Source organism: Cyprinodon tularosa, unplaced genomic scaffold (assembly GCF_016077235.1).
Source record: "Cyprinodon tularosa strain WSP-4 unplaced genomic scaffold, ASM1607723v1 ctg380, whole genome shotgun sequence".
Classification (NCBI taxonomy): Eukaryota; Metazoa; Chordata; class Actinopteri; order Cyprinodontiformes; family Cyprinodontidae; genus Cyprinodon; species Cyprinodon tularosa.
This window is the reverse complement of record NW_024039097.1, coordinates 10,925-30,432: the sequence shown is the minus strand read 5'-3', so window position 1 is coordinate 30,432 and position 19,508 is coordinate 10,925. Positions and strand designations below refer to the sequence as shown.

General features: G+C 38.9%; 1 protein-coding gene across 1 annotated transcript in view; it reads left to right on the top strand.

Annotated features, from left to right (window-relative positions):
* LOC119791140 (neuropeptide FF receptor 1-like) overlaps positions 1-19,237 on the top strand; it is a gene marked incomplete at its 3' end in the record, with an annotated part of 72,089 nt that extends 52,852 nt beyond the window's left edge. Inside the window, exons 2-3 of the mRNA XM_038297067.1 lie at positions 13,076-13,440; positions 19,206-19,237. Of these exons, the coding sequence (XP_038152995.1) occupies positions 13,098-13,440; positions 19,206-19,237 (375 nt within the window). The remainder of the gene's footprint in view (positions 1-13,075; positions 13,441-19,205) is intronic.
* Positions 19,238-19,508: the final 271 nt, after the last annotated feature.

Sequence of the window (19,508 nt, the reverse complement as noted above, 5' to 3'; positions counted from 1 at the left end):
TCCCGGGTTTGAATCTGACATGTGGTCCTTTCCCGCATGTCTCTCCCCGTCTCAAACCCCGTTTCCTGTCAGCCTACTGTCCATAAAAACGAGCCACTAGTGCCGTAAAAACTCAAAATAAAAACTCCATGCATCGTAGGCACCCCGTGATTCCTGGCTGGTGAAAACAATGTCCAAAGATCCCTAGGCTGAATTTATTGCCAATATGAAGAATACAGCTTCCTTGTCTGAGCTCCTTACTTTACTCCCAGCACTATTTAGATAGCTCTTATTACTGCAACCCCTACGCCACGTATCACTTTACTTGGATTTATCACTTTACTTGGATTATCACTTTACTTGGATTTAGTTTTACATATGCATATGTGAGCTATATGTGTATATATTTTTATCTTTTTTATTTTTATCTTTACTATCTTGTGTAGTTTGATGTATATATATATATATATATATATATGTAAAACTGTTACTGGAGCGTGTAACAAAAGTAATTTCCCTCTGGGATTATTAAAGTATTTCTGATTCTGATTATGGTTTAAGTGAACTTACCGATTTTAAATATGTGGATGGAGCCCTTGACTTAATCTGAGGAGATTACCATTTGTTTCAGGTGTGTACAACCAGGGAGAACTCTGACTAATGTAAAGTACTTTGGAATACCTGACTTAAACAGGCACTGTATAGATACAGGCCATTTACTATTAATATTCCAGGCCACTGTGCTAAATACGCAGTAAAGCTACCTCATCAATGCTTATGACCTAAATTACACCTTTGGGCTGTTTTAATTTCGAATTTTTACTGTCCACAGAGCAAACGCTGAGTGGATTAGCTACTTTTTTTTTAAGTTTTTAGCATGTATGTCTTTGTTAAAATATATTATATTGGCCAGGTCTGAAAGCACTCACTGTGTTTTAAAATGTATGAAAAAATCATGACTCTTTAGTTTATTTATATTTTTTTAATCAACAATGATGAAATTTCTTGTAATTTTTGCGTACTTTCCCCCTTTCGACCTCGCCTTTTGTAAAATTGTGCTACTGACCTGTGATTTTTAGTTTATTATGTATTAGTTATCTTCCAAGTGTTATTACTATAATTGTGTTAAGAGGCGTAAACTTTTATATACTCTGATAATCAGAAACCCTGCTTATTCAATGCCTTGACATTTCTATGAATCTTTTCAAGGTAATAATAATAATAATCATGCTTGTTATAGCATAACCTTGCAGTGAACCCAAGGCACGTGTTCCTCACTTGGAGAGATTGAAAGAAAAAGCACAATACCTGACTATAATAGTCGGAATGATTGAGTTGGAAGAGACGAAATGAAGTGAGACCAAAGGTCTTGGTGAAAATGTAGGCTTTGGGCAAGGAGCGTGGGGAGGGGGGTTGAAAAGTCCTGATAAAGAAGTGTTGCTGGGATTTTTTGAAATATTATAGAGTAGTCTGGTGGAAACCTATATTTGGGTTTAAAAATTAAAAAGCACTTTTTAATTGTGAGATGTATAGATGGTAATGATATAAATGAAGAAAACAATTGATAAAGCAATAAATGAATGAACTAAATATCATCATTGTTCTTTTACTGTAAGAAGTTAAAGGGTTTGATGAACTTGGAAGCTTGACTTGCAATAATAGACCTCGGCTCAAGCTTAGTATGATTTCATAGAAAGAGCCTACAATATCCCAGCATTTTGCAAAACCTTAGAAGAGATGAGGAAGGTACACTTGTTGAGCAACTGGGCATTGTTTTTGAAAATTTTAATTTGGATATTATCAGATCAATTATACAGTTCTTAGCTCTAAAATCAAAGAATATTGAGTATATAGAGAATATGGCGAATTTAAAGAATGTTGATCTATTACGAGGTGATTTTTTATATACTTCAACAATCATTTGAACCCTTTTAGAGGCTAATAATGGATTGGATATAGCAACTTGTTTGCATTATGTGACTTAGCAGCAATTCCAGTTTTGGTCCTCCCTGTATTCTCCAGTCTTGTCAGCTCACTGTTTATTTATGGTTACAAACCCTGCTTTTTCGGACAGCCATAGCTCAGTTGCTGCCACCAGTTGCCATGTTTTGTGTTTATTAGGGATTTTCATGTACGTTTGATTTCAGACATTGAAACCAATTGTTTATTCTCTTTATTTTGAGATTGAAGTAATCCATTCACATGGCAGCTTTCATACATAACTACCTTTAATATGGTCAGAAAAAAATAGACATAAATCGATTTCTGTTAGGAAAAAAAATGGAGTGATCCTGTTAATTCAATTCATTTCAGTTTATTTCTATAGCGCCAATTCACAACACTTGTCATCTCAAGGCACTTTACAGTTCACCAGATCATACAGTAAAAATAATTCAAAGTTTTCTATCTAAAGCCCGGTGTACACTGCGATTTTCACGATTCTTCTTATTATTCCTCTTCTCAGATGTAAACACAGCAGCGTTGCAGGGATGCAATGAGTGAAATTCAGCTCCGTCTGTAAAATTGACAGACCGTAGTCGCCACGTTTGCTCAGCAACGTCCTTTTTCCAAATACGTCGTCGCCTTTTCTTTCTAGGACCCTCAGCACAAAATTGCACAAATTGACAGGGCAGCGCGGTTCACTATAATGAGCTTAATATCCCCTCTCTATTTGTTTTGCTTCAGGATAGAGAGCTACAGAGCAGCTCCATCTCACTGCAGAGCTGAGTCTGACGCGGTTTTTAGTCATACAGTTTGAGCAGGTAGATCCAATCACAGCGTCGGGCCGAACATAAATCTTGACCTGTAAACTCACACTGTACGACTAAACGCAGGGTTTAGTCGTACAGTGTGAGCAGCAGATGCGTGCAACGATTGAAAAAAAACGCACAGTGTATGCCCGGCTTAAGGAAAACCAGTTGATTGCATCGACTGGTTTTCCTTAATCTGTGGGGCTAAAAACTTTGATTGACTCGAAAGCAATACCTCACACTAAGCATGCTTGTAGCGACAGTGAAAAGGAAAAACTCCCTTTTAACAGGAAAAAAACTCCAGCAGAACCAGGATGGGGCCGACTGGGGTTCAAGGAGACACACAGCCAGGCAGACGAGCTTCGAGCCAGCTCCCATGTCAGAGGATGAAGAGAGCACATCGAGCCAGTCACAGTCAGAGAAACAGGTCCACACTGGAAAACAGGCCGATCACCAACATCTATAAACATAGGTATTGATGGCAGCAGCATAGCTGATATTTCTCTCCAGGATGGAGTCACAGCCAAACAGGAACAGACGAGGCAAAGCTACTATGAGAAAAAGCAGAGAGAGCATAATGTTAGATAATGAACTAATGGATTCTGCAGAGTGGAAGAATAGAGATAGAATGAAGCAGAATGATGAAATGGGGTCCCTAAGTCCTACAGCAGTTTAAACCTATAGCAGCATAACAGTGAAAATTAATCACATGCTGTCTAATAACTCTACAGATTGGGAGCATATATATTGTAAAGAGAATTGGTCCGAGCACTGATCCCTGTGGTACTACACAGGTAAACTTTGAGCATGTGGAAGATCTGTTATTAAGGTGAATTAAACCAGTCTAGTGCTATTCCTTTAATTCCAACAAAATATTCAAGTCTTTCTCCAAAAATATTATGGTCAACTGTATGAAATGCAGCACTGAGATCCAACAGGACGAGCACAGATACAAGTCCATTATCTGAGGCCATGAGAATATCATTAGTGACTTTCACTAGAGCTGTTTCAGTGCTAAGATGAGCTCTAAAGACAGACTGAAACTAAACAAAAAGTTTATTATGGTGTAAGTGATCGCACACTTCTTTGGCAACTACTTTCTCAAGAATTTTAGATAAGAAAGGAAGATTGGATATAGGTCTATAATTGACCAAGTCATCTGGATCAAGAGACGGTTTCTTAAGCAAAGCTGTAATTACAGCAACCTTTAAAGCCTTAGGTACATATCCCTGTAACAGAGATAGATTAATCACATCTAAAATGGAGGAGGATATCAAAGGGAATACCTCCTTAAATAACCTGGTTGGAACTAGATCTAACATACAAGTTGAAGACTTAGATGAAGACAATAGTTTTGCTAACTCTTCAACTGGATGAAAGCAGTCTAAACCCGGTTTAGATTCCATGACTACCTCAGATACAATGGTGGATAGAGGAGTGCTAATGATCTTATTTTCAATAAGATCAATCTTATTTATAAAGAATCCCATAAAATCATTGCTGCTAAGAGCAGGTGGAATAGACGGTTCAACAGAGCTATGGCTCTGGGTGAGTTTGGCAACTGTATTAAAAGATATCTAGGATTATTCTTATTCTCCTCTAATAATGAGGAGAAATATGCTGCTCTTGTTTTCACAAAGGGTCCTCTTATACAGCAGTATACTATTTTTCCAGACTAGGAAGGACTCCCGCAGGCCTGTGGAGCTTGAATTTCTCTCCAGTTTCCTAGCATTTTGCTTCAAAGTGCGCAGCTCTGCATTAAACCAAGGAGCCAGCTTTCTATTTTTATTGGTTTTCATTTTCAAAGGAGCTGCATTGTCTAAGGCAGTATGCAGAGAACTAGCAACCCCATCAACAACAAAATCATTAACCTGTGAAGGGGAATAAACTAAGCTTTTGCACTCTGTAGCACTGCTCAGCGACACAGAGGAGAGAGAAAGTGAAACAGATTCTTTAAAATTTATAACTGCACTATCTGATAATGATTTGCTAAAGTGGAAACTTCTTTCGGGGGAGGAGAACTCTGTTAAAGTAATTCTGAAGTTTATTAAAAACTGATCAGAGAGGACAGGGTTGTGAGGAAATACTGTTATTTCTTCACATTCTATGCCGTATGTCAGCACAAGATCCAAAGTGGGACTATTCACATTTTGAACAAAGTCAATAGTGTCTAAGATAGCATTAAAGGCTGCTCTTAAGCTATCACCTTCAATGTCAGCATGGATGTTAAAATCTCCCACTATGATGACCCCGTCAGTATTGAATACCAAATTAGAAAGGAACTCCGAAAACTCATGTAAAAATTCTGAGTAAGGACCTGGTGGATGAAACAAAGTCACAAGAAGAAGAGGTTTTCTTGCTTTGCAATTTAGATGAGGGTAATTAAGGGTTAAATGATAAGTCAGACTGAAAGATTGTTGCTACTTCTCCTCCTCGCCCCGAAATTCTGGGAATGTGAAAATTTGAATAACTTGCAGGCGTTGCCCTATTTATGCTCTAATAATCCTCTTGCTGCAGCCAGGTTTCTGTCAGGCAACATAAATCAATGTGATTATCACAAATCAAGTAATTACCTAGCAGACTTTTAGAGGAAAGAGATCTTATGATAACAGCCCACATTTAATAGTTTTAACCTTTTCCCCAATTGGAGTTATTTTTATATTAATTAGATTATCATTATTTACTCCTTTGGGAATCTTTGCTAATTTATTAGATTTTGGTTGTGAGCAAGAAACTGTCCGCATGGAGTAAAGAGTGGGTAACAGTAGATTATTTGACTTCTCTAAATTCTGCTTAGGTGTGAGTGTGTGTGTGAAATTTTTTTTTTGTCCTGTACACTATGTCTTTGTTTTGCCCTGTGATGGACTGCCGACCTGTCCAGGGTGTACCATGCCTCACGCCTGTAGACAGCTAGAGATAGGCACCAGCACCCCTCACAACCCCAGCTGGGATTAAGTGGGACGGGAAAAGGATGGATGGATGGATGGATGGATGGATGGATGGATGGATGGATGGATGGATGGAGCGATTGCTTAGAAAGATCCCAATATGTTTATAGTTGTTATAGTTGGCTCATAACATAATGCCTCATAGTCATTATCCAAATCATTGATATCTGAAAGTGTAGAAGCATAGTCCAACTACTTTCTACTTGAGGGCACATCAGTTTGCAAGCCTAGTGCTTGCAAACACATAATTATGCAGGTTGTGAGTTCTAATTCAGTGCTATGCAGGCTAAACCTCTCTTGTGCATTTTGAAAAATGCACACCTGGTGTGCAGCGGTGCACATTCTGCATGACCACACATGGACCATGGCAGCAGTGATATGGGTGAAAGAAAACTGGATTGGTCTTGTACTGCGCGCTCAACTCTGCTCTTCCAGTTGTGCTTCTGCCGAAATGTGTCTTAATGTGGCTTAGCTCCGAGTCGGCACTTCACACTGATGGTTCACACTCAGCAGTATGGCTCTTCCTGCCCTCGCTACTTAATAAAATATATAAGACTAATCCTCTTCCAAGTGTAAAAAATCCTTTTGTCTATCAAATTTTGTTGTTCCAGTTCTCAAGAGGTGATGCTAAACCTTCTTTAATTTCTACCCAAAATCAATATTATCCATTGAATATTTCTCTCTCATAGATTATTTTTGAATATTTCTATCTATTTGAATATTTCAACATTTTATTTAACAAATTGAAATGGGTAAGGGTCATAGCTTAGATTCTGGATTGCCATGGCATTATAAGGCAATTTTGTAGGTTCTGTGTTTTTTTTTATTTTATATATAGAACACCTTTATATTTAAATCTACTTTAACCTCTACACAGCTGTGACCAAGGGGTAAATTTTTAGGAATAAAGCCAATTGCCAAAGTAGAAAGAAAATTTTTTTTGTTGTTAGCTTTTTTGAGTAATGAAGATCTGTGTGAAATGCATAATTCATCGTAGATCAGGAAGTGTTTGCTTTTGGGTGGACACCTTGTAAGTCTAAAACCACTCCTTAGCAACAAGATGGACGAGCTAACGGCGCTAACGCGGAGTCAATCGGAGTATCAGGAGTGCAGTTTGATGTGCTTTACGGAGACATGGCTGCACAGAGACATTACGGACCTGATTGTCTCCGTGGATGGCTTTCATACCATCCGGGCCGACCGGGACACTAAGAGTGGTAAGCGAAAAGGAGGGGGGCTTGCCATTCTAGTAAACAGCAGATGGTGTTACCCGGGTCACATCACCATTAAAAAACAGCTCTGTTGCCCTGATGTTGAACTGCTGGCCATTGGACTCCGTCCATAACAGCTGCCCAGAGAGATCCCGCATGTCATCGCTGTTGTCCTGTACATCCCTCCTTCTGCAAACCCAACATCTGCCTGCAGCACCATCCATAATATCATCTCTGAACTACAGACCCATCATCCCAATGCCCTCATCATCATGTCGGGAGACTTTAACCATGTCACCATGAACAAAGTTCTACCGACCTTCAAACAATATGTGAGCTGCCCTACCAGAGATGTGAGGACCCTGGACCTGATGTATGCTAACATTAAGGATGCATACATCTCCTCTCCTCTCCCCCCTCTGGGCAGGTCAGATCACAACCTGGTTTATCTCAAACCCTGTTATGTGCCTCTGGTGAGGAGGAAGCCAACGACCACAAGAACTGTGAGGAGGTGGTCGGAGGAGGCTTGTGAGGCACTGCAGGCCTGCTTTGAGGTGACCGACTGGCCTGCACTCTGTGAGCCCCACGGGGAGGACATTGATGGGCTCACAGAGTGCATCACGGATTATATAAACTTCTGTGTGGACTGCAATGTTCCAGCTCGGACTGTCACCTGTTACCCCAACAACAAACCTTGGATCACCAAGAAAATAAAGGCCATCCTGAATGAGAAGAAGAGAGCATTCAGAGATGGCAACCGTGAGGAGGTGAGGAGAGTGCAGGGGGTACTCAAACGAAAAATCAAGGAGGCTAAGGACAAATACAGGAGAAAGCTGGAGAATAAACTCATGACCAACAACATGAGGGATGTGTGGAGTGGGATGAAAACCATCACAGGGTTCCAGAAGTCCACTGTTGTGGGGTTGGAAGGGTGCGTGGACCGGGCCAATGAACTGAACTTATTTTTTAATAGGTTTGATACTGCGGCCCACCCCCACAACCCTCCACTGCTGGCCTCCCTCCAACGAGCACTCCACCTTCTTCCACTCCTCCTCCATACAGACCCCCTGTCTGCTCTTCACCACTGCAATCCACATCCACCGTCTCCACCCCTCCCCCCTGCTTCACATCCTGTCCTACAGAACATGAGGACCTCACCCCTCCCCCTACAGTCACCTCTACAGTGTCCTTCACTCCTGACCTAGTGAGAAGACAGCTAACCAGACTCCACTCTGGCAAAGCTGCGGGCCCCGATGGTGTACTCCCCTGGGTGCTCAAAGCTTGTTCCAACCAGCTGTGTGGAATATTTAGCCTAGTCTTCGGCCTGAGCATGCTCCTCCAGAGAGTACCCGTGCTGTGGAAGACGTCCTGCCTCGTTCCGGTGCCAAAGACTTCGCGCCCTAGCGACCCTCAGGACTACAGACCGGTAGCACTGACGTCCCACATCATGAAGACCTTTGAGAGGCTAGTCCTGGAGCAGCTAAGGCCCATGGTCAGGCCCTTCACTGATCCACTACAGTTCGCCTACCAGCCCCGCCTGGGAGTGGAGGACAGCATTATCTTCCTGCTGAACAGAGTCTACAATCACCTGGACAAGCCGGCGAGCACTGTGAGAATCATGTTCTTTGACTTCTCCAGCGCCTTCAACACCATCCGCCCAGCTCTACTAGGTGAGAAGATGACTGCGATGCAGGTGGAGGCCCCCATCGTGTCCTGGATTGTTGATTACCTGACGGGCAGACCACAGTATGTACGCCTACAGAACTGTGTGTCTGACAGGGTGGTCAGCAACACTGGGGCGCCTCAGGGGACTGTCCTCTCCCCCTTCCTCTTCACCCTTTTCACCTCGGACTTCAGCTTTTGCTCTGAGTCCTGCCACCTTCAGAAGTTTTCTGATGACTCAGCAATTGTTGGCTGCATTGAAAAGGGTGAGGAGAGTGAATACAGGACCGTGGTGGGCAACTTTGTCACTTGGAGTGAGCTGAACCACCTGCAGCTCAATGTGACAAAGACTAAGGAGCTCATAGTGGATCTGAGGAGGACAAAAACACCTGTGACCCCTGTTTCCATCCAGGGGGTTCCTGTTGACACTGTGGAGGAGTATAAGTACCTGGGAGTGTACTTTAACAATAAGTTGGACTGGACTAGAAACACCGAGGCGGTCTACAAAAAGGGCCAAAGCCGACTATTCTTCCTGAGGAGGCTGAAGTCCTTTAACATCTGTGGGACCATGCTGAGGATGTTTTATGAGTCTGTTGTTGCTAGCACGCTCTTCTTTGCTGTCACATGCTGGGGCAGTGGGCTGAGGGTCGCTGAAAACAACAGACTGAACAAACTGATCAAGAGGGCCGGTGATGTTGTGGGGGAGCAGCTGGACACCCTGACCACCGTGGCAGAGAGGAGGATGCTGTCCAGGTTTCAGTCTATCTTAGACAATGACTCACATCCTCTCCACGACACACTGGTCCAGCAGACGAGCTCCTTCAGCAGAAGACTCCTCCTACCCAGATGCACCACAGAGCGCCACAGGAAATCATTCCTACCTGTGGTCATCAACCTATATAACGCCTCCCTCAAGTGATTCAGCCCCCCCCCCCGTCCGTAATTGACATTTATGCACTATTTTTGCACGCCACATATCACTTTACTTGGATTTATTCACTTTAATTGGACTTTTCACTTTATTTGGATTTAGTTCTTACATATACATAGATATACATACAGATATATGTACAGAAGAGCTATATGTGTATATATATTTTATCTCTTTTTATTCTTATTTTTTATCTTATTATATTGTATAGTTGGATGTGTGTATATATCATGTAAAACTGTAACTAGAGCGTGTAACAAAAGTAATTTCCCTCTGGGATTATTAAAGTATTTCTGATTCTGATTCTGATTCTGATTTATGAGGTGTTGAATTAGATCTATATTCACAACTCTTGCAAGAAACTTTTTTATAAAATAGGGATTTTATTAATTAAAAAGTTTTTTAATTCTAGAAATTGTTGTTTTTAGCCCCGCAGCAATTATGAACTGCAGGGCAGCATTGTATTTCCAGCAATTGTAGTATCTAGACAAGAGCTGTCAGTCTGGTGAAGAATCTGGCTGTTATTCGAATTTGTAAAGGTTAGCTGTTTTATGAATTGTAACATTGAACTGTAAAGTTCCTTGAGATGACATGTGTTGTGAATTTGGCGCTATATAAATAAACTGAATTGAACTGAACATAAAACTGACTAAAATGAGACTAAAACCGACTATAATATATCATAATCAATAAAATGTGACTAAAGCTAATAATACTTTTCCTCCTGAAAACTAAAACTTAGATATGCAGGTGAAGATTCTCAGTCATTCAGGTCACAGTCATTTCAAAAAAGTAAAAAAAAACAAAAAACAATCCACTGGACTTTGTTTCTAAGTTTGAAGATGTTTCGCTTCCCATCCAGGAAGCTTTTTTAATTCAAAATGTCAAAATTAGCAGTAAATTCGAGGCCTTATAAAGGGGACTAAAATCAAAGCCTTGTTTTGGTTTAGGAAACAGGCAAATTGAACCTAAAACTAAGATTAAGTCTAAGATGGCTGTCAACAACAACACTGGATGGAAAGCATAAAATGCATAGGAATTCAATGCTCAAATTAAAGATTTAAAAAAAGAAAAATCTTTATTCTTTGTCTTTATTTGACAATCAGTTATTGGTTTGTTCCACTTTTGGACAATCATCAATACTTTTGATTGTGATGGGGTTGGGGGTAGGCTACTCATGGTGAGACAAAGTGCCCAAAGGGGTACAAAGCTCAGAAAAGGTCAAGGCCATGGAGCAGCCATAACGTCACATAACGCAGGATAGGGTACAAGCTGTGCAACATTACCCACGCTGTCATCTCGTCCACTATAATGGCGACAAAGGGTGTATTTTGCTTTTTTTTTATTTCCATCTTGGTCTCTTCTCCCGTCACTTTAGCAATTGTTTGTTTCATAATTTGCCTGAAGTCCCAGAAAAAATTTGTCAGTGTACAGGTTGTAGTAGTGTACTGTAGGTCTGTGTTCTCAGCAAGAACAGAAAGCAGTACCACGTAGTTGGCTCTGTTTGTAGACTCATGCGTTCATCATGTCCACTAAATGAAAATCATTTTTACCATAAGACATGAAACGATCTCACAATCTTTCCAATATTTCCTTATTTTTCTTCACCTTTTTCTTACGGAGCTGTTTCCCCTACACACGTCTTTGTTGAACTGTAGATATAGTCAGGTGTCCCCACATGTTTTTAAAAGCCATGCTTTGGTCTCTCGTTGCTGCCTTGCTTAAAAAAAACACAAATTTACCCCAAAACTTATTTTGTGCTCTCTATCCTGCTTTCTGAAACAAGCTCAAGCATGTTCAAGTTGTTTGCTAATTCAGTAAATGTACCAAGCTTTGCCTTTTATTTATCTACTTCAAAATGATGTTGGTATAAAATTATTATTTTTTTTTTCTTTGTCTCACATACATGTAAATCTTGAATCCAACATTGCAGGGTGAAACATGGCAGTAAGAACATTATTCTATGTGGACTTTTTTCTTTACATTAACACATCTTTCCCACAACAAAAATACTACCTTAATTTCTTAGCAACCAACCAATACTAACCTAGATTTGTAAACATAAAGCAGTAACAGCTCCTACCTGTCTGGTTAAACTAGCAAAATATAAACATCTCAAAGCATCTTATGAATATTAAAATGATTAACAGATTGTGAAAAACTCTCGCAAAGAAATTACTATCACTCTTGGATGACTCCAAGAGGCATTGAGAAGGTTGAGAACAGCTGTGTTTTCAACCTCTACATGTGGATGTATTGTTGTGTGTGGTGTGCAAGCCCACAGAGAATCAGCCACAATATTGGGTACCATGGGAAAACCTGCATGGAGTAGGCAAACTGCCACCTTTCTGTCCATATTTCTCATTTCCATATGATTGAGTATTACAAGCAGAATGTGAGGTTGCCTAAGAACCATAGGTCCAAGACTTATTTTCTTCCACTCAGAACTTATGTAGACTATTGAAAGGGGGAAGTTAACACCACTGCAGACACCACATATTAAGACACAAACTTTTATGTTCAGGCTGTTGCTACAGAGACAGAGACATATTTTCCTCCAGGCTGTCTTCCTGATGATGACAATAAACACCTTACACACTAATTAGTAAGTTAGAATACTTTTAAAGTATATTTCGTTTTCCAATTCCTTACTTCCCTTTCCCTTTGCATTACACATGCAGCAAAACCCAAAATTAATACATCTGGCAAAGTTTTGCCTTAAAGTAACCTTTATTCAAACAACAGGTTTATCCTTAATTTGAAATGACCACCATCAAGGACAAAATACGGGATACATAATTGTGGAAAAATATAAGTAAATTAAAAGCATTCATTTGTATTTGAATAAAAGGTGGCATTTATGTCCTTGTAAACGAAACAAGAAAAAAAGCCTCTTTTCACTATTGAACCCATTAAAATATTTGTCATAACTGGAAGCAGACTGGCTTTTTGCTTGTCCCTATTAGTATTTCTGCGATTCAGCTTGATCTTAAAAGCCTTTTATAAAACAGGATCTTTGTGTCAACACCAAGATCTTTAGACCTTCACTGCTGAGATTTAAGACAACACCTTTGCTGCTCCTCTGCAAAGCAAAAATGTTTTTTGTTTATTTTTTAAAGTTTTTTGCCTTGCTTGTTTGTACTGTGAGAGTAGCAAGTGAAGTCAGATTCCTTAATTGTTTGTAATAATGGGTGAATAAAGGTTATTAAAATTCTGGTTCTGAGAAGAGTTGCAATTTAGTTACAGGGGTCTTTGTATATGTAACAGCTAAACTGTGTGGTTTTATCATAACAAAGTTGAAGAATTCAAGGGGGAACAATAAGCAAGACATTTTTTTTCCGAAATTGTGTTCAAATTTTACAAAGTAAAAAAAAAAATACAACAAAAACTGTTTTCATTTTACTAGTGACTAACCTGCAAATACTAATAATTCATGGATGCATATAGTTGTAAATAGAGACTGTTGTTCGTCACTGTTGAAAACATTTTAAATGTCAATATTTTTAAAAGCAGGATATAATTTCAAGTTATTTAGGATGTACTTCAAATTATATTTCTAATTATCTTCTGTTTTTCCTGTTTGGTCCCATACAGCTTGTGCTGGCACATATGAAAGATGGAGTTTCTGGAAATTGTGACCGAGGAAGTTATGGACACAGAGGGATCAGCGGTCATAGCAACCTTTTTAAACAGCAGCTTGTATGGCACAACCAACTTCACCAACATCACTTTTTTCCCCTACTATCAACACTCTATTTATGTAGCTGCCAGCTACATCCTGGCATATTCCTTCATCTTTCTGCTGTGCATGGTGGGTAACATCCTGGTGTGTCTGATCGTAGTGGAAAACCGATGCATGCGCACTGTGACCAACCTCTTCATCCTTAACCTGGCAGTCAGCGACCTACTTGTGGGGATCTTCTGCATCCCTACAACTTTGGTGGACAACTTTATCACAGGTAATCTTAAGCTTTATTAATGTGTTCATGGCCATAGAGGAAAAAAATATACCTACAAATGCTTTCTTGCTTTAAAAACAGAAAAGAGAATGTGTTTTTCCTACTCTACACTTTAGTTTTTTCTTAATTAAAGATTGAAAATTAATTAGGAAATGATGAATTTACATTAATATATCCTCTTTTTAATGTTAAAATATTTAACACTAAACACTGTGAGAATAGCAACTAACAAACGTGTAGGTCTAAACAGTAATCTTTCATAAGATTCACCAAATAACTGATAATATGATTATTATATTGGATTATGCAGTTTAAAAAAATCATCTGATTCTTTATCAGTTTGTCTTGAATCTGCACTTTTTGGTTCTCTTTAAGTCTTTTTTAGTTTTCAGTTATTCAGTTGTCTTTCTGTGTTTTCTAGTCTATTGGGTTCATTTCCATTTTGTGTTATTCTAGTTATTTTTGTTTATATTTCTGAGTTATTTTGTGTTTCTTGAGTTACTCTCTGTTGCCCCCTTGTGTTTGTTTCCTTTCCCCTTGGCTTCCTTTGAGACCCTTCCATCCACACCTATTCCTTGTCAGCTCATTAGTCCAGTCCTTATTATGTCTCCCATATATAGGCTGTGTTCGAATTCATGGGCTGCATCCTCCAAGGACGCGGCCTACCTAGACTGGATCCTTCAAAGTCCGTGAAAATAAGGAGACCGGAAGAGTTTTGGCTGTGAATCCAAACAGGTCTATCCTTCAGCGGTTTTATTGCTGTAGGCCATGTTGCTTAGCAACTGTGACAGTTGACACACAAAGCAGGAAAAGAATGAATACAGAAGTTTTCAAAACTGTTTGTTTATTTCTTTTTTTTTTATTGAGTGGAATAAAGGTTCCAACCACCGGGAGCAGGAACAAATAAAATCAAATGTAATGACAGAAACCTTAGTCAGTTAAATAACATGCTGCTGTCATTTTGCACATCTCTCATGTTGCTGCTATTTTCAAATGTCCATTACTGTAAAAATGTCCATAGCTGCATATTGGTTATTTATTCTCCAGGTGCATAGTTTTATATTATTAAAACACTTTACAGTATTTTATCATTCATATTTTAACTCTTCCCTATTATATTATTCTTATACATCTTTCTAAGGTCCACATTTGTGTGCCCATTTTCAATAATCTTTCTGCTGCTTTAAATTTGCCCAATGTGGGACAATAAAGAGATTTTCTATTCTTTAAAAGGGGAAGAAATATATAAGTAAATCTAAACAATGTATGTGTAAAGAATATATCTGCAAAATCTCAAATATTCAACAAAAAAAATTCTTAGTTAAGCATATTGTGCAAAACAGCAATAAAATAATTTTAATCCTATCAGATTTATAGTCCCCACACTGCAGATATATTAGAATATGTCCTTAAATTACAGTCAAACCCATTTACACAGCAACAGATAAAAACCTTTAGATAAACCAAACATTACACCACATATCTGACTGAATAACCATTAAAACAACTATTTTCATTCATTTCAGACGGAACTATTCACAGACTGGATTATATTAAACTGCAGTTCCAATTTTCACCACTGTTCGGCGCCAAGTAACCTTTCCTCTGATCACGGAGCAGCCGGCTTGCTTGGTCTCGCAATGAATCCTGGGATATCCAAGGATACCGAGGATACATCGGACCCGTCCTTCAAATCAGGCAAAAAGAAGGACGCATTTTAAGGCCGCATAACGAGGAGTCTTGGAATCCGACCAGACCTCGGCAGCGCGCTATGACGTAATCTACCTTCGAATCCGGTCTTCTAAGGATGCATCCCATAAATTCGAACAGGGCCATACTCTCCCTCTGCTGTTCCTTAGTGCTGTTTCCTCGTCTTTCCCTCCCTCCTCATGTGTGTTTTCCCTGATGTCCCCCAGATCCTGGCTTTCTGTATTAGATTTTTGGATTTCAGACTCACCTCTGCCTGCTGGTCTCTGCATTTGGGTCCTCTAAAACCTCCACCCAACCGTGACACAGTCTGTCTTTTATTAATAGTTAACTGTGACAAACCCGGCCCTCAAATGTGTACTTCCACAATCACTGGCGTTTAAAAGGGGAGCCAGCATTGGTAAACCAAATAAAACCATGTCTTACCACCAAGTCTTATTCAGGTGGGTTGATGTACAGTAGGAAGTTACCCATAATAGTCCCTTATCGACTAAAAGGCACACTTGATTTGAGTGTAATTTATTTATGTATCCATAATGCTGTCTTATTTTGAAATGTTATGGAGTTGGTACTCCTAACTGCCTGTCTAGCTCATCTGGTTTATAGTGACTGAACAGCTTTTCACCACAATCCTGCAAAAAAAGACAAACCCCATTAGTTACGAATGAGAGAGTAGAGGTGTCTATTATACTGCAGCACAACAGAGCTGGTGGAAATTACAGCAATGTCCTAAACATGATCTATTTGCATCGTAGAGCAAAATTCTTCAATGACAGAGTCTTTATGGTTCACTGGAAATTTACGGATTATGTTAAAAGGGATAACATGAAACGAACTCATTGATAAGAGAAGAAACGAAATACATTCTGCCACGGAATCAATTTTAGTTGAATGTTTGTGAAAGTTGAAAGTTTATGATGTATTTTATATCATCAGTGCTATATTTTTAACTGAGAAGTGGATCAACATATCAAAAAATTTCCAATAACCCTTACTCTAAACATCACCTGTTACTGACTCAGCAACTCATGCCAGACACTTGTTCTCTCTGCTAATCATGCTCCTCATTTGTTAAACTAACCTGCTGGATTATTATACATTTTCTGATTAATTAAAGTCAACCATTGACACATGACCACCCAAGGGCAGTCCTAGCCCGTTTGGCATCCCAAGTGAACAACCCCTCCACCACTACCATCCATCCCATTATACAGCAAGAACCTATTTTACATTTGACACACATAGAGGACATTAAAACCTTTCTATAAAAAATTATGTATCAACACACAAGAGAGAATAAATAGAAAAATCCATATAAGGAAATCTGAAACAGTTTATATTATAGTGTGTAAGTATTTGTTATAGAGCATAAAACTACAGTAAGTATTTCATTATAAAAGCATATATTTCTATTTGTGACAGCATCCTGTAATATAACCATGTCTCTACTGTTTCTAACAAAGCTAAATACATTAAAAAAAACATTGTATTAATTTAGGAAGCTATGAGTGACATATGACTATTTTCAGTTAGTAAAAATCAATAGACTGGGGAGAGGGGTCCTTCCAAGATGGTATCGGCCAGCTCCCTGCTTCCCCATCAGTGCTCTACTCAACTGATCCAATCAGTGTTGGCCTGTGCGCAGGGCACATCAATTACATCTCTGTCTAACTTGCTCCTCTCTGCGTCTGATGTCTGGGGCACATGAGCAATTTGAACCTTAAGACATCATAACTAGATCTGTCTGAGTCAGCCACCGCAGTTTATCAAAAGCCACATGGCATGCTGCATGATGGGAAAATGCCCTCCTGTCGGACAGTGATTATGTTTTGTAAATAAAATGCCCCTACATGTCCTCCCCGCCCTTTTAATTCATCTTTAAATATTCAAAATATGCATTAACACAGACTTTAACAGTTAATCAGTAGCAAGTATTTGTTCATAATAGACTTAACTGGCTTTTTAGATGGAGGACATTTGTGTTAAAAAACATGATACGACTGGCATAAAATCAAATACAAACAGCATAAAAATAAAACAACAAGCCGGTCCCATCTAGGCCTAATCGGAGACAATGACACACGAAGTGTGCTCCTGATGTCTAGTCTGCTCCGATGTAATTGGGAGAGAATGCCGCAATTTTTTTATATTTTTAAATATAAAACATCACTCAGACTCGTCGATAAATTATATATATATATATATATATATATATATATATATATATATATATATATATATATATATATATATATATATATATATATATATATATATATATATATATATACTTTTTACTATTAAATGAAAACGCACACACAATACTGCCTTTCAGTCATTTTACCTGTAACTTCAGAATATCTTCACATCCTGGTGCATCCCTCAAATCCTTCTGCTTATACAACCGTACGTTTTATTTACTATTTACCTCCTTTATAGTTTTTATTTTTATTTACAATGTACCTATTTTTTTAAACTGCGTTTTAAAACTTTACTTCAAATGAAATTCAACATGTTTCAATTACCATGGATTTAATGTGGTGATTAAAAACGAACATACAAGATTTTTTGTTTTTGGCAAAGAACTACTGAAATCATTACCAGATTACACATAAATAGAGGGGAGTGTTGGCCTAGTGGTTAGAGCAGTACGCTTGTGCTTTGAGTAAAACCCTTAACCCCGCAGTGCTTCCTGGGCCCCCTACAATGGCAGCCTACTGCTCCCCAAGGGAATGGGTTAAATGCAGTAAATTTTAGTTTAAGAATGGCCATGCATTTCAGCAAATAATGGAATTTGAAATTATTAAAAGAGACTGTGAAACTGATGGCTTTCCAAGGACCACCAAGACTCATTAATAAATGTTGATTTTCCTACATTCTAAAGCATTGGCATTCCCCTACAATTTATTCTTTAAAAAAATTCTGCAGCCCCACAATCTGTTGATTAATTTGCCATCTAGATCGGACACAGTCTGGTCCACTTTGCACAGACATCTTGAAGAAAATTAGAGCTATTCATTGTTCACAACGCAGGACAGACTGGAGATGTAATTTTTTTCTTGAGCAAATATTATTGTATTACTTATGCATTGCTTATACATAATAATATGCTTTAAAAGACTTTAAATTTGATTATTATGATTGCTAGTGCTATGACTTAAACCCCCACGTTCCCAAGGATTCGACCCTCAGTTAAGGTAATCATTTACTTTCCACATGAAGCACATGGAGTTAGCCCAGTGATGTTCTTGGAGTTAAAACAAACAAACCTATTTTCTTTAAATCTTTACATAAACTTCATATATTGTTTAATGATGTTTTTACAGAGACAATTAATGTGAACACGATAAGGATTTAAACTCTTAACATTCACCTCATTTTGGGAAATTCTTGCCTACTTTGAATACCCAAATGGAAAAGCGAATACCTTAGGAACCGTAAGCCCATATTACATGTGCAATACATTATTTGAAAGCTAACAACCTCTAGTTTTTGAATATCTAAAATTTGGTGAGTAGAACACAGACAAAGCTGCATCAGTTCAATCATGGTTCAAAGTGGGTTTTTTTTATTCTTGGAAATTAAAGGTCTTTTTTTGAACAGCAGCAATAAAGACATGTTTGAGAAACGGCAGGTCTCATTGTATTGCATTTGTTCTAGATTATGTATGGGTCTGCTGCTTCCTTTTTGCTGCTTGTACCAGTTTAGTTCTGATGCGCGGCTGAAGCATCTTTGCTGCTCCAGCTGCGCGGTGAAAAAGTTGGTCTGACGTTGGGTGGAGCTACCCTATCCTTTCTTTCCCCGGGCGCCGCACAATGGCAGCCCACTGCTCCCCAAGGGGATGGGTTAAATGCAGAGATAAATTTCTCCAATGTGAGACTAATAATGTTTAATTTATTTATTTATTTTTATTTGCCTTGCAGCTATATTTGTTGTGATCAGTGGGAATAAAGTAGTTTTAATATGTTTTTAAGTGAGAAAATCCACCTGAAAACTTAATCAGTGCAGTCAGTTAATTCAGATTATCATCCTGCATTCCAATATTATTTCTGTTGCAGCCGCTCAGACCTCCACATACCAGCGGTGCACTGTCAGTAGGAATCCCATTCAACAGCAGCCTATGGCCCGGTTCCCTCCTCGCGGTTCGCCGTGGCGGCTGGAAGGTGGTCTTGACATCGTTATCCAGGTAATCGTGGGACGTTTTCACTCTGCATGCTATCTCCTCTGCAGCACAATGGCGAGTTTACTGGAGTTGATCAAGTTTTACTTTATTGTCGATCTAAAACATGAGAGATCCTGATGCTGCTGCACACTGGAGGAGATCAGTATTAGCATGCACACATTGAGAAGAATCCTCCACA